Raw genomic sequence first — 17,594 nt, 5'->3', positions numbered from 1 at the left:
TGTCACTTTGATCTTACACATTTTAACGGCTCTTCCTTTTCCTTTGCTTTTGAGAATGCATCAGAATTTTCTAGGGGATTGGTAAGTCCCATACTACCTCAGTTACAGCATCCTCATCACTGTCATTGCTATTATTGTAGAAAAATTGTACGGCGACTTCTTGAGCTGGAAGCTGGAGGAAACCCTTGCCCAGTTCCCTTTGCAGCCTGGGAAGGTGGCCACATTCACAATCAACATCAAAGTGAAGCTGGATTTCTCCTGCCAGGAGAATCTACTGCAGGATCTCAGTGATGGTAAGCTCTTTCCTAATTTTAATTAGCACATTAGGGCCCTAGATACAGTGTAGCAATCACCGTCCCTTGATGCCTGCTGTTTCCTGTTTGTAACTTACTTGTCATTCATTAACTGAAGCTGCCTGAGACACCTCCTGGGCTCTTTGTTAACAGAGTGAGTTACTGTATGTGTCTGAAAGTAATGAAAGCACTTTTTACCTAAACGATTTAATTCTCACTCTTTATTATTTTGTACTCATTTGCCAGGAGGTCATTCTAAATTAGTGGAATGTAGGAATTATTGCATTTTTTCAAGTATAACTGCTGTGATTCTTTAGACATCTAATTAGCTGTGATGATAAAGTTTTCCTTTCAAGTCTGGTGATTTCTATAAGGAGGTGGAGTGTGGAAGAAATGGAAATTTATATTTGTTGTAACATTAGGATTGATTAGAGATAAGATTTCATAGACTGGCTGGGTGTGGTGGCTCACGCCTGTAATCCTAGCACTTTGGGAGGCCAAGGCAGGTGGATCATCTGAGGCCAGGCGTTTGAGACCAGCCTGGACAACATGGCGAAACCCTGTCTCTACTAAAAATACAAAAATTAGCTGGGTGTGGTGGCGCAAAGTCTGTAATCCCATAATCCCAGCTACTGGGGAGGCTGAGGCAGGAGAATTGCTTAAACCTGGGAGGCGGAAGTTGCAGTGAGCTGAGATCGAGTCACTGCATTCTAGCCTGCGCGACAGTGAGACTCCATCTCAAAAAAAAAAAAAAAAAAGAAAAGAAAAAAAAAAGATTTCATAGATTAATTATGTCAAATTATGAAGCATTCATTGGGAGGCAGTGTGCCGTCTGTCAAATCAGGCTCCCCTAACAAGATACCACAGACAGAACAGCTTAAACAGCCACGATTTATTTCCTCATAGCTCTGAAGACTGGGAGTCTGAGATCAGGGTGCCAGCCATGGTGATTTTCTGGTGAGGGAGGGCCCTCTTCCCGGCTCGCAGGTAGCCACCCGCTTGCTACATCCCCACGTGGAGGACAGAGGGAGCTCTGGTGTCCACCCCTTCTTACAAGGGCACTCATCTCCTAAAGGGGGCTCCACCCTCATCGCTCCATCTAAACCTAATTATCTGCCCAAGGCTCCGCCTCCTAAAGCTGTCCCATTGGGGGTTAGGCCTTCAGCAGATGCAGCAGGGGAAGTGGGGAGGCAGTTCAGTCCCTAACAGATGCCCCCTATGGAGTTTGCTGTCTGCAGCCTTGCAAATAGTTGGCACGAGCTTCTTGTACAGTGCTGGTTCTTGGTAAACTTTCTTTTTATATTATTAACAAAGGTAGAAAAACAGATTTAGGGCTGGACACATTAGAAAATGAAAAAGTCAAGAGGATTGAAATTACACCACGACTTAAAAATGTCTGATGAAATGGCTTGTTTTTGTTTGTTTGTAGACGGCTTTATAGAACGGAACTGCATTTTTTCTTTTTAATCAGTGGATAGAGGATTACCTGGGTTCTGACTTCTTTTTTCCCAAGAAGGGGGTTTGGCAGAACAAGTGGTGCCCAGCACCTGTCCTTGGAACACTTGGGACTGGATGCTACTCCAGGGACATGTCTTGCCATGTGGCCTCCAGGCAAAAGTGAGGGAACCGTGACCATGGTTTCTGCCACTGCCTGCTGGTGTCGCCTCAGTCCGGAGCAACATTGCAGAAGGCTTCCAAGTGGAAAGTCTGGCTTTTTGTGTTTCGGTTGTTTGAATTTATGTGTTCAACGCAGAGCTACTTTGTCCTGTTGTTACTGTGCCTCTGCCTTTTGTTACAGAGGGGACCGGGGTGTTCTCTCTGCCCTTCTAAGGTCAGAGAGAAAAATTGAGCCAAATGGCAATCTGGCCTTGCAGTCTGGGAATACCTTCTTCTATCTTTTAAAGTAAAACCAAACCAGACCTCGAATTATGGTTATCAAGTGGTTTGTAAATGTGATGCTGGCCTGGTTTCTGGTCATGGCACACAGCTGCTACTCATGAGATGCCCCCTTTATTAATAACAGTTAATGGAAGCTCTGGCTGGTTGTTTACATACTATGTGGCAGAAAGAGACAGCGAATCTCTAAGTTAAGTCTTACAGAGGAAACCAGGTCAAGTTTTATGGAGGAAAATGTAGGCATGAAGAACCTTCCAGAGCTTGGTCCACGGAGGGTACCTTGCTACGTGCAATTCAGTTTGAGGAAGCACGAGGCCATCGCTGTGGCCTTCTGTGGCGCAGCTGTAAACTCAGAGCCAGAGGCTCATTTATGGCCTCTGGGAACTGGGAGACGACTCCTTGCAGCTCACAGTCTAACACTCTCAGAGACATCTCGTGGGGGACCACATTCTCAGGCGTGGACTTGGATTAATTATAGTTACTGAAGTTAGACGCCACTGAAAAAGTTCTCAGCAACCCGTGGAGTTCCTGCATAGACTAGGATCCTGCATTCAGTGTGGGACACAGAGAAGATAGTCAGTGTTTATTGAGCATTGTCACATGTTGTATATAAAGACTGGGCTAGCCACTTTTATTTGCATTATTTCTCTTTAATCTTCGCAAAAACTCTATAAAGTAAATGTTATAATTCCCATTTTATAAAAGCAGGTGGGAAGAATGTTCTAGATTCAAGGAGATTGAAGTGATATAACAATAAAATGCTGTGCATAATCCTTAACTGTATCCTGGATTTTAAAAAAGAAGGCTTTTTTGGGACAACTGAGGAAATCGAATGTGTACTATAAGATAATATTGTGTATCAATGGCAAATATAATGAATATGATAATGAAATTGAAATTGTAGCAGAACATTCTTGTTCTTAGGAGATAAACGCAGAAGCATTTAAGAGGGAAAGATCATTTGACTGCACTTACTTTAATAAGGTGAAGGAAAAAAATTGAATGTGAATCCAGAGAAATAAAGTAAAAGTGTCAAATTATTAAAAATTAGTGGCTTTAACTATTCACAATACCAAATATATGGAATCAACCTAAGTGGCCATCAATAGTGGATTAGATAAAGAAAATGTGGTACATGTACACCGTGGAATACTATGCAGTCGTAAAACAGAATGAAATCACGGCCTCTGCAGCAACATGGATGCATCTGGAAGCCATTATCCTAAACAAATTAACACAGGAATAGAAAAGCAAATACTGCACATTCTCACTGCTAAGTGGGAGCTGAGCCCAGAGTCCTCATGTTCATAAAGACAGCAACAAGAGGCATGGGGACTGCTAGAGAAGGCAGGGAGTGAGAGGAGGGGTGGAAAGCCCTTTGCTGGGTACCGTGCTCACTGTCTGGATGACAGAATCATTCATTTCCAAACCTCACCATCACACAGTATTCTCATGGAGCAAACCTGCACTGGTACCCCCTAAATCCAAAAGAAAAGTTGAAATTATAAAAAAATTAGTGGCTTTAGTTAAAGAGATATGGATCTTCATGTCTCTTCTTGTAACTTTTCTGTAGGATCAATATTTTTCAACATAAAAAATAACAAGAAAAAGATTTTGTAGAGCACTGTTTTGATATATTATTTTGAGTTCTAAGTGAATTTTAGAAATTGTTTCTAAATGAAACATCAGAAAGCAAGTTATTTCCCTTATTTTCAAATTCTTGGGAGATATATATCTACTTTATATAACTAGCCTAGGGTAAGAGAAATCACCCACAAAAGAGTATATTCTTTTACTGTGATCCTGATAATACTTAAAATCTCTTATTTCTTGGATTTTTATGTTTAAAACTGGAAGTACTAGAAGACCCTGGCAAACTGTTACAGGTTTTGAGGAATATATGAACTATTCAGTCAAGTAGACTGAACAACTAGAATAGAAAAACCAAATACCTGTAGCACAAATATACAGCAAAACTAGATACCTGAGTATCCCCACAGACCCCAAAATACAAGTAGATGTGGACAAACCGCTGATAGTGACATGGTTTCACCATCTGCACAAGAGGAAGCCGGAAGCACACAAACACAGGAATCCCCAAACAGCCTTCAGGTGCTCACTGAACAGTGCAGTGGACCAAGCTGAGAACGGCAGCTGAAACGTGAAGGAATTCGCATATTCCAATAGCAGACAAGTGCAAATAATTCCTCTAGAACAAAGCCTCACCTGCAGAGAAGCTGCTAGGAACAGAGGTGAGATAGCAGAACCAAGGAAAGAAAAGGTCTGGCTGAAACTCGGGGAGGATGACACAGTTAAGTGGTCTAGAAAGTAATTTCTTATATTTTTGAGTACCGCCCAAAAACACAGAATACAGTATGTAGATTTACCAGAGCTGGAAGAGCTATCCTTAACTATCTCTCCTAAAAGTTCCTAAAAACTAGTTTCGTGTAAAGTTGGTCAACAGAACAGGATCACAGCCAAACTCTATGTAAAGTGATTCTAGTAAAAATGTATGCAGCAAGACAACATACCTGCAAACCATGAAAGTCTGCCAGAAGAACATGCTCACAAGCTGAGAAAAATCACAACAATCCAGAATGAGCTAAAAGACATGAAGTACAAAAGAATAACCTAAATCTGAATGAGAAAAACTCAGAAAGGAGACAGATATAACTCAGGAAAGAATTTGAAATATAAGAAATTTTTTTTTTTTTTTTAGCAATGTAGCTTCTAGTGAGTTAAGTGTACCTGTCAGATACATAAAGGGAAACAGAAGATGAAAAGAGAGGAGAAAAAAGAATTGAAAGAAAAATAATTACAGAGAAAGTGACACACTTAGAAGGTACACAAAGAAGATCTAACATGCATGCATACATGCATACATTCATACATTCATTCATTCATACATACATTCATATATACATTCATTCATACATACACATACATACATTCATACATATTCATACATACATACATATATACATTCATACATACATACATTTGTACATACATTCATACATTCATTCATACATACACTCATATATACATACATTCATCATACATTCATACATTCATTCATACATACATTCATATATACATACATACATATATACATTCATTCATATATACGTACATTCATTCGTACATACATTCATACATTCATTCATACATTCATATATATATACATTCATTCATATATACATACATTCATACATTCATATATACATATATACATTCATACATACATACATTCATTCGTACATACATACATACATTTTTTCATACATACATACATACATACATACATACATCTGCTATGAGACCCCAGAGAAGGAAAACAAAACAAACCACAACATGTGAAAAACCATAATTCACAAAAAAGTTTCTGTAATTAAGGAAAAAAACCAAACCGTCGAAACTACTTCTTGAATGTGTACACTGTGTACATGAGAATCTTGATTTAGAATGACTGGGACATATTCTAGTTATATTACTGGACTTTAAGTCTTTTGGGCCTTCAGACCCAAATAGCAAGTGATTTATGAAATAAAATCAGATTATCACTGGACTTTTTGACTGCAGCAGTATTCCAGAAGCCAGTAGAATAGCATATATCTAGACTATAGATACTCATGTGATGAGAATTTGAGCCAGAGATTATTAGGCCCAGCCACACTAACTTTTAGGTATACAGGGCTTAGACAAATTGTTGTCCACATGCAAGACTGCAAGGATTACGTTCTCAAGATTTCTTGAGGATACGACTAGTGAAGGACAGCCAGAATGACTAGAGACGTTGCCGTAAAGACTTGGGGTGAGCATACAACATGTGGCTGCTTGTATAGCTAAGACCAAATGAGCCTTCAAAGGGAGAAGATAGTAAGTCATGGTAACCTGCTCTTACAGTGCCCATCACAATAATTTAAAAGATAGGGAGAACATGGAAAATCATATGCAAAAGTAATTTTTTTTTTTTTTTTTGAGACAAAGTCTGGCTCTGTCACCCAGGCTGAAGTGCAGTAGTGTGATCTCAGCCTACTGTGACCTCTGCCTTCCAGGCTTAAGCCATCCTCCCACCTCAGTCTCCCAAGTAGCTGGGATTACAGGCTCGCACCACCAAGCCTGGCTAATTTTGATGTTTTTTTGTAGAGATGGGGTTTCACCATGTTGCCCTGACTGGTCTTGAACTCATGAGCTCAATTGACCCGCCCATTTCAGCCTCCCAAAGTGCTGGGATTGCAGGCATGCGCCACTATGTGCTGCCCAAAAGTATTGACGGAGTTTTGCTCTTGTCGCCCAGGCTGCAGTGCAGCGGTGCTATCCTGGCTCACTGCAACCTCCTCCTCCTGGGTTCAAGTGATTCTTCCGCCTCAGCTTCCCAAGTAGCTGGGACTACATGTGTGTGCCACCAGGCCTGGCTGATATTTTTTGTATTTTTAGTAGAGATGGGGTTTCACCAGGTTGGGCAGGCTGGTCTTGAACTCCTGACCTCAGGTGATCTGCCCGCCTTGGCCTCCCAAAGTGCTGAGTTTAAAGGCATGAGCCACCAGGCCCAGCCCCGAAAGTAATTTTTAAACTGTTCTCTGTAATTTTTTTTTTGATGAAGATAGTGTTGGTACTCATATTCTGAAACTGTATCAGTGTGGAGTAAAGTAAATGATTAATTCTGTGATAATCTCATTCTATCATCTGAATCTAGTTTTAAACTAAGATTCTCATATGGAAGACAGGAAGTAACTGATGTCAGATATGAGGTTAAGTAAAAACCTTGTAGTCTAGAATTTTAATAAAAATATCAGCAAGAAACCATGACCTATTTGAAAATCCATCAATCTCCTAGCCTTGTACACTATCCAAGTCTAGAAATTGACCGGTCCAGCAGCATTGAGCATTCCTAATGCCCACTTCCTGGTTTTGAAACACACGTTCTCACTCAGAGAAACCAGTGCTTCTTGGAGAAAGAACCAGTTCTAGGTGTGGAGCAGGAAGCAGAGCAAGAAGGTAGTCTTGGAGCATATTGTCAAACTTGCACTAAAGGAGCTATTAGAGAGCATGGAGGTTGTGTTGAAAGGCTCCACCCGAAGAGGTGACCACTGGCAATTTGAGCATCAATAAGGATGCGAACTGTGTTTCAATCCATGAGTTCTCAGTTCTCAATCCATGAGAATTGTGCACCCTTGCAAAAAGATGGGGAAGTGATTTATCATTTTGAAAATGGTAAGCAATGAGCATTTATTCTGCCTTTGTAATTTAGACTGTGCAATTGGATGATCTAATAACAGTTGATGAGGGGCATCTCTCTTCACAGAATATTTGAGCTAAGAATTGAGGAAAGGACGATAGAATTAGAATATCATCATTTTGCTGTCCCTAATAGATTAATGAGTCGAGACAGTAAGCATCCACGTAACAAAGTAAGAGACAACCACACATTCTGCTCCTCCTGCTGGGAGAACACAGCAACTTCTGTGAATTAGCACTGTCCTAGAATCACACCCGAGGCTGATCAGCGCTCTAGCTCTAACTACTAATTCACAGGATTTCAGAGGGCAGAAAAACTTGTTAAACTACGCCATGGGGACAGAGCTGGCAGTCCAGACTCCAGGAAACCCTGCAGTCCGTGAATTGGTTCCCTCAATAAGTAAATTATCAGGGGGAAAAAGAGATGAAGGTCTGGGGATGGGTTATGGTGATGATTGCACAGCACTGTAAAAGTACTTAATGCTGCTGACCTGTACATTTAAAAATGGCTGAAGTGGCAAACTTTAACTTATGTGTGTTTTACACACACACACACACACACACACACACACACACGACACAAAACAAAGAGATGAAAAGGCTATCTGTAGTTTAAGAGAGAGTTAAATGACATATTTAAAAACAAACAGGCACAGCTAAACCGTAGTTTCATTGCTGCATGCTTAGGTGGTAAAAATGGCAAAGAGAAGCCAGGAAGTGACTAGCAGAAAGTCAGGGTGGTAGGCCCTGTGGGCCGAGGGAGGAAGTCAGCATTGGGATGGCCAGATTGAGGGCTTCTGGGGGGCTGGCAAAATTCTGCTTCTGGACCTGTGTGCTGTTTTCTAGGGTGTTGGCTTCATAATAATTCATTAAGTGATGCCTTTATTTTTGGTGGTTTTGTCAATCAGTGTTGTATTCCACAATAAAGTATTTTGTAAAAGAATAAAGGAATTGGAAATACCTTAGTAATAATACTTTTGTATATCACACAGCTTTCTCATCTGATGAGATGGAAAAATTATTTTATACAAGAAGGTTTTCATGAAGGAATTATCCAGAAGATCGAGCCAGGCTGCTGCGTGTGCCCTCTTTGTCTGAGGGACGTGTCTGAGCATAGGGAGCTGTCGGGAAGATTGATAAATTAGTGTTTTGATTTTATTGGGATTGATGCCTGAGATGAAAACTGCCTTCGGGGTTGCTGTTTCTTGACAGTGGCATGAAAGCATCACCTGCTTTGGTTTCCTTTTCAATTAATTAATTATTTAATTTGGTTTTCTTTCTCTGTGTACTTTTTGGCTTTTGGTTTTGTAAGAGAAATGTCAGCTTTCCCTGCTGACAGTTTCTGTTAGACATGATAATTAAATGTGGCATTTCAATTTCAGTATGGGAAATGGTGGTCCCTAGTATCACAGAATGAGATGAGACGGTAGATGTCAGCTAATCAATTTGGTTTACAGGACAGGAACCCGAGTCCCAGGAAGGTGGACTGATTTGTCCAGGGCCTCACACAGCAGCACCAAAGTCCCTGCCTGCTGTTATCCACTCCCTCCTTCCCTCTGGGCAGAGGTCCCCAACCTTTTTGGCACTAAGGACCAGTTTTGTGGAAGACAGTTTTTCTGTGGATCAGGGTGGCGAGGGGATGGTTTCGGGATGAAACTTTACCACCTTGGGTTATCGGGCATTAGAGTCTCCTAAGGAAAGCGCAGCCTAGATCCCTCATGGGCACAGTTCACAATAGAGTTTGTGCTTCTAATGAGAACCTAATGCCGCTGCTGATCTGACAGATGGCGGAGCTCAGGCTGGAGCGCACTCACCTGCTGTGTGGCTCAGCTCCTCACAGGCCACCGACCAGCACCAGAGGCTGTAGGCCCCTGCCTTAGGGAACAGACAGAACAGTATTTCTAGGTCCATCTTTGTGGTGGCTGTAAACTGGTTTGCTGGGAAGTGAATTTCACAATTCTTTTGGACAAATGGAGACTTGATTTTTAAAAAGTGGGGATATGATAGCAGTTCATGTAAGGAATCCTCCTGTCCTTGTCAGAGAGAAGGATAAGAGAGGGTGGGCAGCAAACTGGGTTCTTAAGTCATCTGCTGCTTGGGAAGGAACAGGTTGGCTTTGGTGAGTAGTGTTCATTTTATCTCGTGAATTTGAACACCATGGGGAAAATATGCTGATCTGTATCATAGGGCTCTCCCACTAAACATTCATTCATTAAAACATGGCGACAAGTGTGTGCCTAGTTTTGGCTATTGTCAACATGCTACTCTTTCCCCCACTCTTGTGTCCCTTCCTCTCAGCAGATGGTCTCTTTTCAAAGATCCACGGAGACCATCAGGCAGAAAACTTCTCTGCTTCCTCCTTTTCCTCTGGGATACACTTGCTTTTCCATCTGTCTCGTCCTGGAGAAAGATGGGTTCCTCTTCTCATCAGAGGCAAATTCTCTGACATGTCTTCCGGGTCAGGTATCCTTTCTCTTTGGACTTTTGAACTTGCCCTTGTTTTTCTAGGTCATGGTCCATGGACCACCTGCATCAAAGTGTCCTTGCTAAAACACAGATTCCTTGGCCCACCCAGCTCTTCAACATCCCTTTCTGTGGGTGCTGGGCTGTGATACGTGTTTCTGACCTGTTCTCTGGGGGATTCTGCACACCAAGCTTTGAGCAGTTTTGTACCAATCCCTCAGCTGACATGCCCAAATCCTCTGCTAAACCATGGGTTTCTCTTTGGCTGCTCTTTCCTCTTCATTTTCTCATCCTTCTTGTACTTTTCCACATGTTGAAATCAGGCTTTTAAGCCCCCACCCCCTCTGTGGTTGCCTCTTACACATCCTCATGAGACACCAGTGGGCTGGGCAGGCCTCCTGCAGGTGGGAGCTTCTCTCCCCTGGCCCTTGCCATGCCACACTGACCATTTGTTCCCCACTCTCCTTCACTGCTGCATCCCAGCTATGGATGTTCCTAACAGTTTTGTCCTTAATTCTTATCTTACACCATGTTTTTCCTAAATAATTTCACAGGCTCTAACGTGATGGTAATGACTATGAAACGTCTGTTTCTGTCCTGAATTCCACTTTAATGTTTTTAGCTGGCTTCCTGACATTTTCCCAAAAGCACCTCCAGTTCAGCTTATCCAAACTCTGATGGATGTCATTCTCTCCAGAATGGCTCACCTTCCTATGTTTCCTTTGGTGACGAAAGCCATCATAATCTGCCCGGAAGTGCCAGTGAGGGGCCTGGGGCCGTTCTGGATGGTTTCTCGCTGCTGGAGTTTCATCCCCACGGCTCGTCTGTTCTTTCTCTAAGTATCCCTCCATCCTCTGTCCCTCATGGCCTTGGTACCCATGCGAAACGCCTTTTATCTGAGCCATCACAGGAGCCTAGTAACTCTTCTCCCTGTCACTAGCGTGGCACTGTTGAATCCATCTTCTATGGAATCAGTCTTCCAGTATGTGTTAGACTTTTCTCAAAAACAAATGTGCTCCTCACTTTGGTGGTTAAGGCTCTATGTAATCTGGTCCCAATCTCTCTCCCTCTCCCTCTGCTCTCCCTCCCTCGCCCTTCATCTGCGCTCTTCCCTCGAATGTCCGTCCCTCCCTCCTGCAAGCCCTCCTGTGTCCTCTCTTGACAGAGCTCGCTCTTCCCTGTGTCTCCCCCGCAGCTGCCCTGTGCTCTCTCCTTTCCCAGTACACAGCGGGGCCTGGTCAGAGCAGGTTCTTGGCATACATTTATCAAGTGAGGGACAGAAGGTGCACTGCGAAGGCCACCAAGTGTTCCACACCCTGAGTTCAGAGGCAGGAGAGCTGTCTGGCTGTGACGATCTGGTTTTGCTTTCTGAACTCTGAATAAAGGGTCTTTAAAAAATTTTTTTTATTTTTATTTTTGAGACACAATCTCACTCTGTCACCTAGGCTGGAGTGCAGTGGTGCTATCTTGGCTCACTGCAACCTCTGTCTCCCGGGTTCAAGCCATTCTCCTCCTGAGTAGCTGGTATTGCAGGAACACACCACCACACCCAGCTAATTTTTGTATTTTTAGTAGAGACAGGGTTTCATCATGTTGGCCTGGCTGGTCTCAAACTCCTGACCTCAGGTGATCCACTTGCCTTGGCCTCTCAAAGTGCTGGGATTACAGGCGTGAGCCTGTAATGAATAAAGGGTCTTTGAACAGGTCCTGACTGGAGATGAGCTGGACACCACCAGCAGGGATGCAGGTCACAGGACGGCCCTGAATAAAGGCTGGTCTGGATAGCTTAGAGGAGGGGATCCCTGTGGGAATGGCAGGCCCAGGACAGCTGTGGAAGGCCTGAAGTTCCAGAAGTAATTTGGCCTTTGTTGAAAGATAGTGGAGAGCTACTGACAGCTTTTTAAAGGAAGGCTGGTATGATGGGAAACTGTTTTAAGAAGGTGAGTGGGGCTGGGTGTGGTGGCTCACACCTGTAATCCCAGTGATTTGGGAGGCAGAGGTGTGAGGATCACTTGAGCCCAGGAGTTTGAGACTAGTCAGCACAACAAAGCAAGACCCCATCTCTACAAAAAATAAGCAAAATGAGCTGTGCTTGGGAGGCTGAGGTGGGAGGATTGCTTCAGCCCCGGAATTCCAAGCTGTAGTGAGCTGTGTTTGTGCTACTGCACTCCAGCCTGGGTGACAGAGTGAGACCATGACTCAAAAAATAAAAGAAGCTGAGTGGGCTAGATTTGGAAGTGTCATCTGAGATTCACCTGGGCATGGCAGGTGGTAAGTGTAATCACCCAAGGGTGAGGCGGGAAGGTCTTAACCAGGAGTGTGCCAGGTGGACATGCAGTGGGGGAGACCCCATAGCTTGGGGAGGCAGAATTCTTCCCAGGATGTCCTCTTCCTGGGGCCCCTGTGCGCTGTCACCTTTGGACGATGCTGGGTTTGCAGCACACAATTTAGTAGCAGGTCAAGTAGTTTCGTGAGCTCCCATTAGAATCTCCTCTGTCCCCTAGAAAAGTGCAGTTCTTTTTGCCTGAAATGCCTTATGTTTATCAGGCGAAAGACAAACTGCCCGTGGAAAGTTGGAATCGGTTCAGTTCTTTGTCCAGAATTGGAGACTAGTGTGAAAAAAAACATTTCTATTTGGCATTTCATTATATTTTGCTTCTTCACAATTTAATAACGGATGCTTCCACTTATCATTGTGGTCAGGAATTAATTTTATTCGAGAGCCATCGCTCTTGAACGCATTCTATTCACTTTCATAACCTGCCCCTTCCCCCATATTGTACTCTGAAATTGGGACAGTTATTCAGTGTCTTTGTCCTCGTCTGCTACTGCTCTTGAAAATAAATACTAATTTTTGGAATTCGTAGTCTTATTTTTTAAAGAACAGTGACTCATCCTGAATTACCCAGAATTCAAAGACAAAGGTGATTGGAATCGTAATGCCATAATATGTCTTTTTTTCTTTGCAATTTCTACATGCCTGAGTTTTTCCCACAGTCATGTGTTGCTAAGAAGAAGGCCAGGGATTTCATGGAAACTTGGGTTTTCTCTTGAGAGCCCAGGGGCCGGGGAGAGCCGAGGTCCTGGCTGAGTGCCCAGTGGTTTGGGGTGGGTGTTGAGGCGCCTCCCAGGCATCCCCTGCACGGGGACGGGGTAAGGAGGGGCTGCTGCCTCCCTGCCAGTGAGTCCTGAGCATGGGAGGCACACCCGCACTTTGGTCGCTCCCCTTCCTCACCCTCATCTCCTGGGCAGGCCGGAGTCTTACTTGTTTTTAGTTCCCAGCTCCTGGTGGCTGCATCCTCCCCAGTACTCTCGCTGTTCTTTCTGCCTCAGAAGCAGCTCTGTCCCATTCAGTTGGAGATTTTTCCTTTTCCTCTTTACCAGGAAACACTGGAACTCCTGAGGCCTCCATCCGAGGCCCTCTTACACTTCATTCCTAGGCTCTGCCCTCCTCTGCTCACGTGGCTCGGCGCCCCTCCGCCCCCAGCTGTCCCCTGCCTGTGGGCTCCTGATTTGGGGGCTGAGGGAGGTGCGTCTGGGTGGAGGTTGGCTCGGGGCTCCCCTCCGTGCCCTCACCCTGCTGCCATCTCTGTTGTTCTTCCCTCTGCTTTGACTCTGTGAAACAGAAAGGGAGGCTGGCCTGGTACCCCCGGGGCCAGCTCCAAGGAGCAGCTTTCTCCAGGCTGCTCCCTCTTCCCAGTACGGTTGCAGCTGAAGCTTTGTGTTGCCCTGGCTGGTGTTTGCCTGAGCCCTGGCGACAGCCCGGGGGTCCTTCCCCCGCAGGGGCCGCTCTCCGCATTGCAGGCTGGCTGTTTTCCCCATGGCCCCAGCTCTCTGACCTGGCAGGGAAAGTTAATTTTCATTTATCCAACTTTCTTCCCACGTCACAAGAGGGGAGCATTGTTGTTTCCAGCTCTCGACGTCTTCGAGCTGCAGTCAATTCACATCTTACATTTTCATTCAGATCTGCAATTATTTTTGGATTATGTTGGCCATTTGTCATATTATGTGCTGCTTGTGTTTTGTGTTCCGTGGGTTATCTGCCTTTGTTCTGAAGGAAAAAGGTTAATGATGCGTCGGACAGCCTGCCCATCATTATATTTAGCCCGTGCCACCTCCCTGCCATCTGACTCACAGGCAGTAATTTCACAGCGTGGTGGTGAAGCCGAGGAAAAGGTCAGCCCACTCCTGCTTCCCTGGAGCTCTCAGGAGCACATCCCTGGTGCTGGGGCTCCTTTAGAGATGGAAAGTTTTCCAACACCCCTAAGCTGACTATGCCCCAGACACCTGTCTAATAATCTGTAAGTGCACGTCTCCCTAGCCACTGTTAGCCCTGTAGGTGGGGACGCTGACTCACTTCTTTGATTTAAATTTGGGTTGGAAAATAACTTCCTAAACCAGCAGGCTAGAATGAAAATCCAGGTGTTTGTCATTCATCAGCAACAGGTGATTCCCATTGCAGGCAGCTGGAGCCCACATCCCCTGCGCCACTGAGCTGGCTGTTCTCATTACTGCCCTTTCTACCCAGGCTGGTGGTGACTCACTGTGACAAGTCAGCTAGGTGTTCAGGACAGGGATTTCAGAGTATTTTTGTCCCAAGAGGAAAGGGATGATTTCTATGGATCACCGCGGGTTGGTTTACTGTTAGCTCATCGTGTTGATCACACCAAGTCTTGGCAATGTGGTTTTCTAAGTATTTTCACGCCTTCTCCCCGTGTCCACGTCACTACTCTGATTCAGGGCCTTGTCATCTCTCATCTTTGCCATTTTAGTAGTCTTTGGATTGGGCTCCCAGCTGCTAATTTTGCCCCCTTTTCCACTATCTTCCACATTGTCACTACAGTCATGTTTTGATGGCAGAATCTGACTGTGCCCCTCTTCTGTTGGATGACTTCTGGTGGCATCTGGTCACCTTCAGGGCAGTCTCTCCCGTGGCCTGCACGGTCTGCCCTTGCTGCTGGTTGGCCCCGCTGTCCACCCTCCTCCCTCCCGTGGCTTGGATTCCAGGAAAACTGAATTACTTGCATTTCTCTGATTTGCTGTGCCCTCATGTTTACTGCAAGAATAGACCAGTGGCTCTCCAAGTTTTCTGCACTCTGGAATCACCAGGGGATCTTAAAAAATAAAAATAAACCTGCCTGGCTTCTAGTCCTAAATATGGAGATTTAACTGGACTTACAGTTTTTCAAGGCACCCCCAATGATTCTAATGTGCAGCAAAGTTTGGGAACCATTGGTATAGACTTATCTTCCTCTGCTTGTTTTCTTTTTATATGTATGTATGTGTGTGTGTGTGTGTGTGTGTGTGTGTGTATATATATATATCTATCTATATTTTTAATTGTACTTTAGGTTATGGGGTACATGTACAGATCATGGAGGATTGTTGCATAGGCACATACATGGCAATGTAGTTTGCTGTCTCCATCCCCCTGTCACCTATATCTGGCATTTCTCCCCATGTTATCCCTCCCCAAAACCCCCATCCTGACTGTCCGTTGGCTAGCCACCCTCACAGACCTCATGTGTGATATTCCCCTCCCTGTGTCCATGTGTTCTAATTGTTCAGCACCCACCTATGAGTGAGAACATGCAGTGTTTGATTTTCTGTTCTTGTGTCAGTTTGCTGAGAATGATGGTTTCCAGATTTATCCATGTTCCTACAAAGGATACAAACTCATCCTTTTTTATGGCTGCATAGTATTCTATGGTGTATATGTGCCACATTTTCCTTGTCCAGTTTATCACTGATGGGCATTTGGGTTGGTTCCAGGTCATTGCTATTGTAAATAGTGCCACAATGAACATATGTGTACATGTGTCTTTATAATGGAACGATTTATAATCCTTTGGATATATACCCAGTAATGGGATTGCTGGGTCAAATGGGGTTTCTGTTTCTAGGTCCTTGAGGAATTGCCACACTGTCTTCCAAAATGATGGAACTAATTTATACTCCCACCAACAGTGTAAAAGCATTCCTATTTCACCACATCCTCTCCTGCATCTGTTGTCTCAAGATTTTTTAATGATCGCTATTCTAACTGGCATGAGATGGTATCTCAATGTAGTTTTGATTTGCATTTCTCTAATGACCAGTGATGATGAGCATTTTTTCATATGTTTGTTGGCCTCATATATCTTTTCTTTTGAAAAGTGCCTGTTCATATCCTTCACCCACTTTTGAATGTGTTTGTTTGATTCTTTCTTGTAAATCTGCTTTAGTTCTTTGTAGATTCTGGATATTAGCCCTTTGTCAGATGGCTAGATTGCAAAAATTTTTTCCCATTCTGTTGGTTGCTGGTTCACTCTAATGATTGTTTCTTTTGCTGTACAGAAGCTTTTGTAGTTTAATTAGATCCCATTTGTCTATTTTGGCTTTTGTTGCCAGTGCTTTTGGTGTTTTAGTCATGAAGTCCTTGCCTGTGCCTATGTCCTGAATGGTTTTCTTCTAGGGTTCTTCTGGTGTTAGGTCTCATGTTTAAGTCTTTAATCCATCTGGAATTGATTTTAGTGTAAGGCATCAGGAAGGGGTCCAGTTTCTGTTTTCTGCACATGGCTAGCCAGTTTTCCCAACATCATTTATTAAACAGGGAATCCTTTCCCCATTGCTTGTTTTTGTGAGGTTTGTCAAAGATCAGATGGTTGTAGATGTGTGCCATTGCCTCCAAGGCCTCTGTTCTGTTCCATTGATCTATATCTCTGTTTTGGTACCAGCACCATGCTGTTTTGCTTACTGTAGCCTTGTAGTATAGTTTGAAGTCCTGTAGTGTGATGCCTCCAGCTTTGTTCTTTTTGCTTAGGATTGACTTAGCTATGCGGGCTGTCTTTTGGTTCCATCTGAAGTTTAAGGTGGTTTTTTCCAGTTCTGTGAAGAGTGTCATAGGTAGCTTGATGGGGATAGTGTTGAATCTATAAATTACTTTGGGCAGTATGGCCATTTTCACAATATTGATTCTTCCTTACCATGAGCATGGAATGTTTTTCCATCTGTTTGTGTCCTCTCTTATTTCCTTGAGCAGTGGTTTGTAGTTCTCCTTGAAGAGGTCCTTTACGTTCTTTGTTAGTTGTATTCCTAGGTGTTTTATTCTTTTTGTAGCATTTGTGAATGGGAGTTCGCTTTTGATTTGGCTCTGTCTGTTATTGGTGTATAGAAATGCTTGTGATTTCTGCACATTGATTTTGTATCCTGAGACTTTGCTGAAGTTGCTTATCAGTTTCAGGAGATTTTGGTCTGAGATGATGAGGTCTTCTAAATATACAATCATGTCATCTGCAAATAGAGACAATTTGACTTCCTCCTTTCCTAATTGAACACCCTTTATTTCTTTTTCTTGCCTGATCACTCTGGCTAGAACTTCCAATGCTATGTTGAATAGGAGTAGTGAGAGAGGGCATCCTTGTCTAGTGCCAGAGTTGAATGGGAATGCTTCTAGTTTTTGCCCATTCAGTATGATATTGGCTGTGTGTTTGTCATAAATAGCTTTTATTATTTTGAGATACATTCCATTGATACCTAGTTTATTGAGAGTTTTGAGCATAAAGAGCTGCTGAATCTTGTCGAAGGCCTTCTCTGCATCTACTGAGATAATCATGTGGTTTTTGTCTTTGGTACTGCTTATGTGGTGAATTACATTTATAGACTTTTGTATGTTGAACCAGCCTTGCATTTCCGGGATGAAGCCTACTTGATTGTGATGGA

General features: G+C 43.6%; 1 protein-coding gene across 4 annotated transcripts in view; it reads left to right on the top strand.

Moving 5' to 3' along the window:
- The window catches only part of TRAPPC9 (trafficking protein particle complex subunit 9), a 722,918-nt gene that overhangs the window by 202,517 nt on the left and 502,807 nt on the right, over positions 1–17,594 (top strand). For all 4 annotated transcript variants that reach the window (XM_074387191.1, XM_074387190.1, XM_074387189.1 and 1 more), the window contains one exon: positions 141–293. In XM_074387191.1, coding sequence (XP_074243292.1) covers positions 141–293 — 153 coding nt within the window. The remainder of the gene's footprint in view (positions 1–140; positions 294–17,594) is intronic.

The sequence above is a fragment of the Saimiri boliviensis genome, chromosome 15 (assembly GCF_048565385.1).
Source record: "Saimiri boliviensis isolate mSaiBol1 chromosome 15, mSaiBol1.pri, whole genome shotgun sequence".
In the NCBI taxonomy this organism is placed as follows: Eukaryota; Metazoa; Chordata; class Mammalia; order Primates; family Cebidae; genus Saimiri; species Saimiri boliviensis.
The sequence above is the reverse complement of the archived record's forward strand: the minus strand, read 5'-3'. Positions and strand labels throughout refer to the sequence as shown.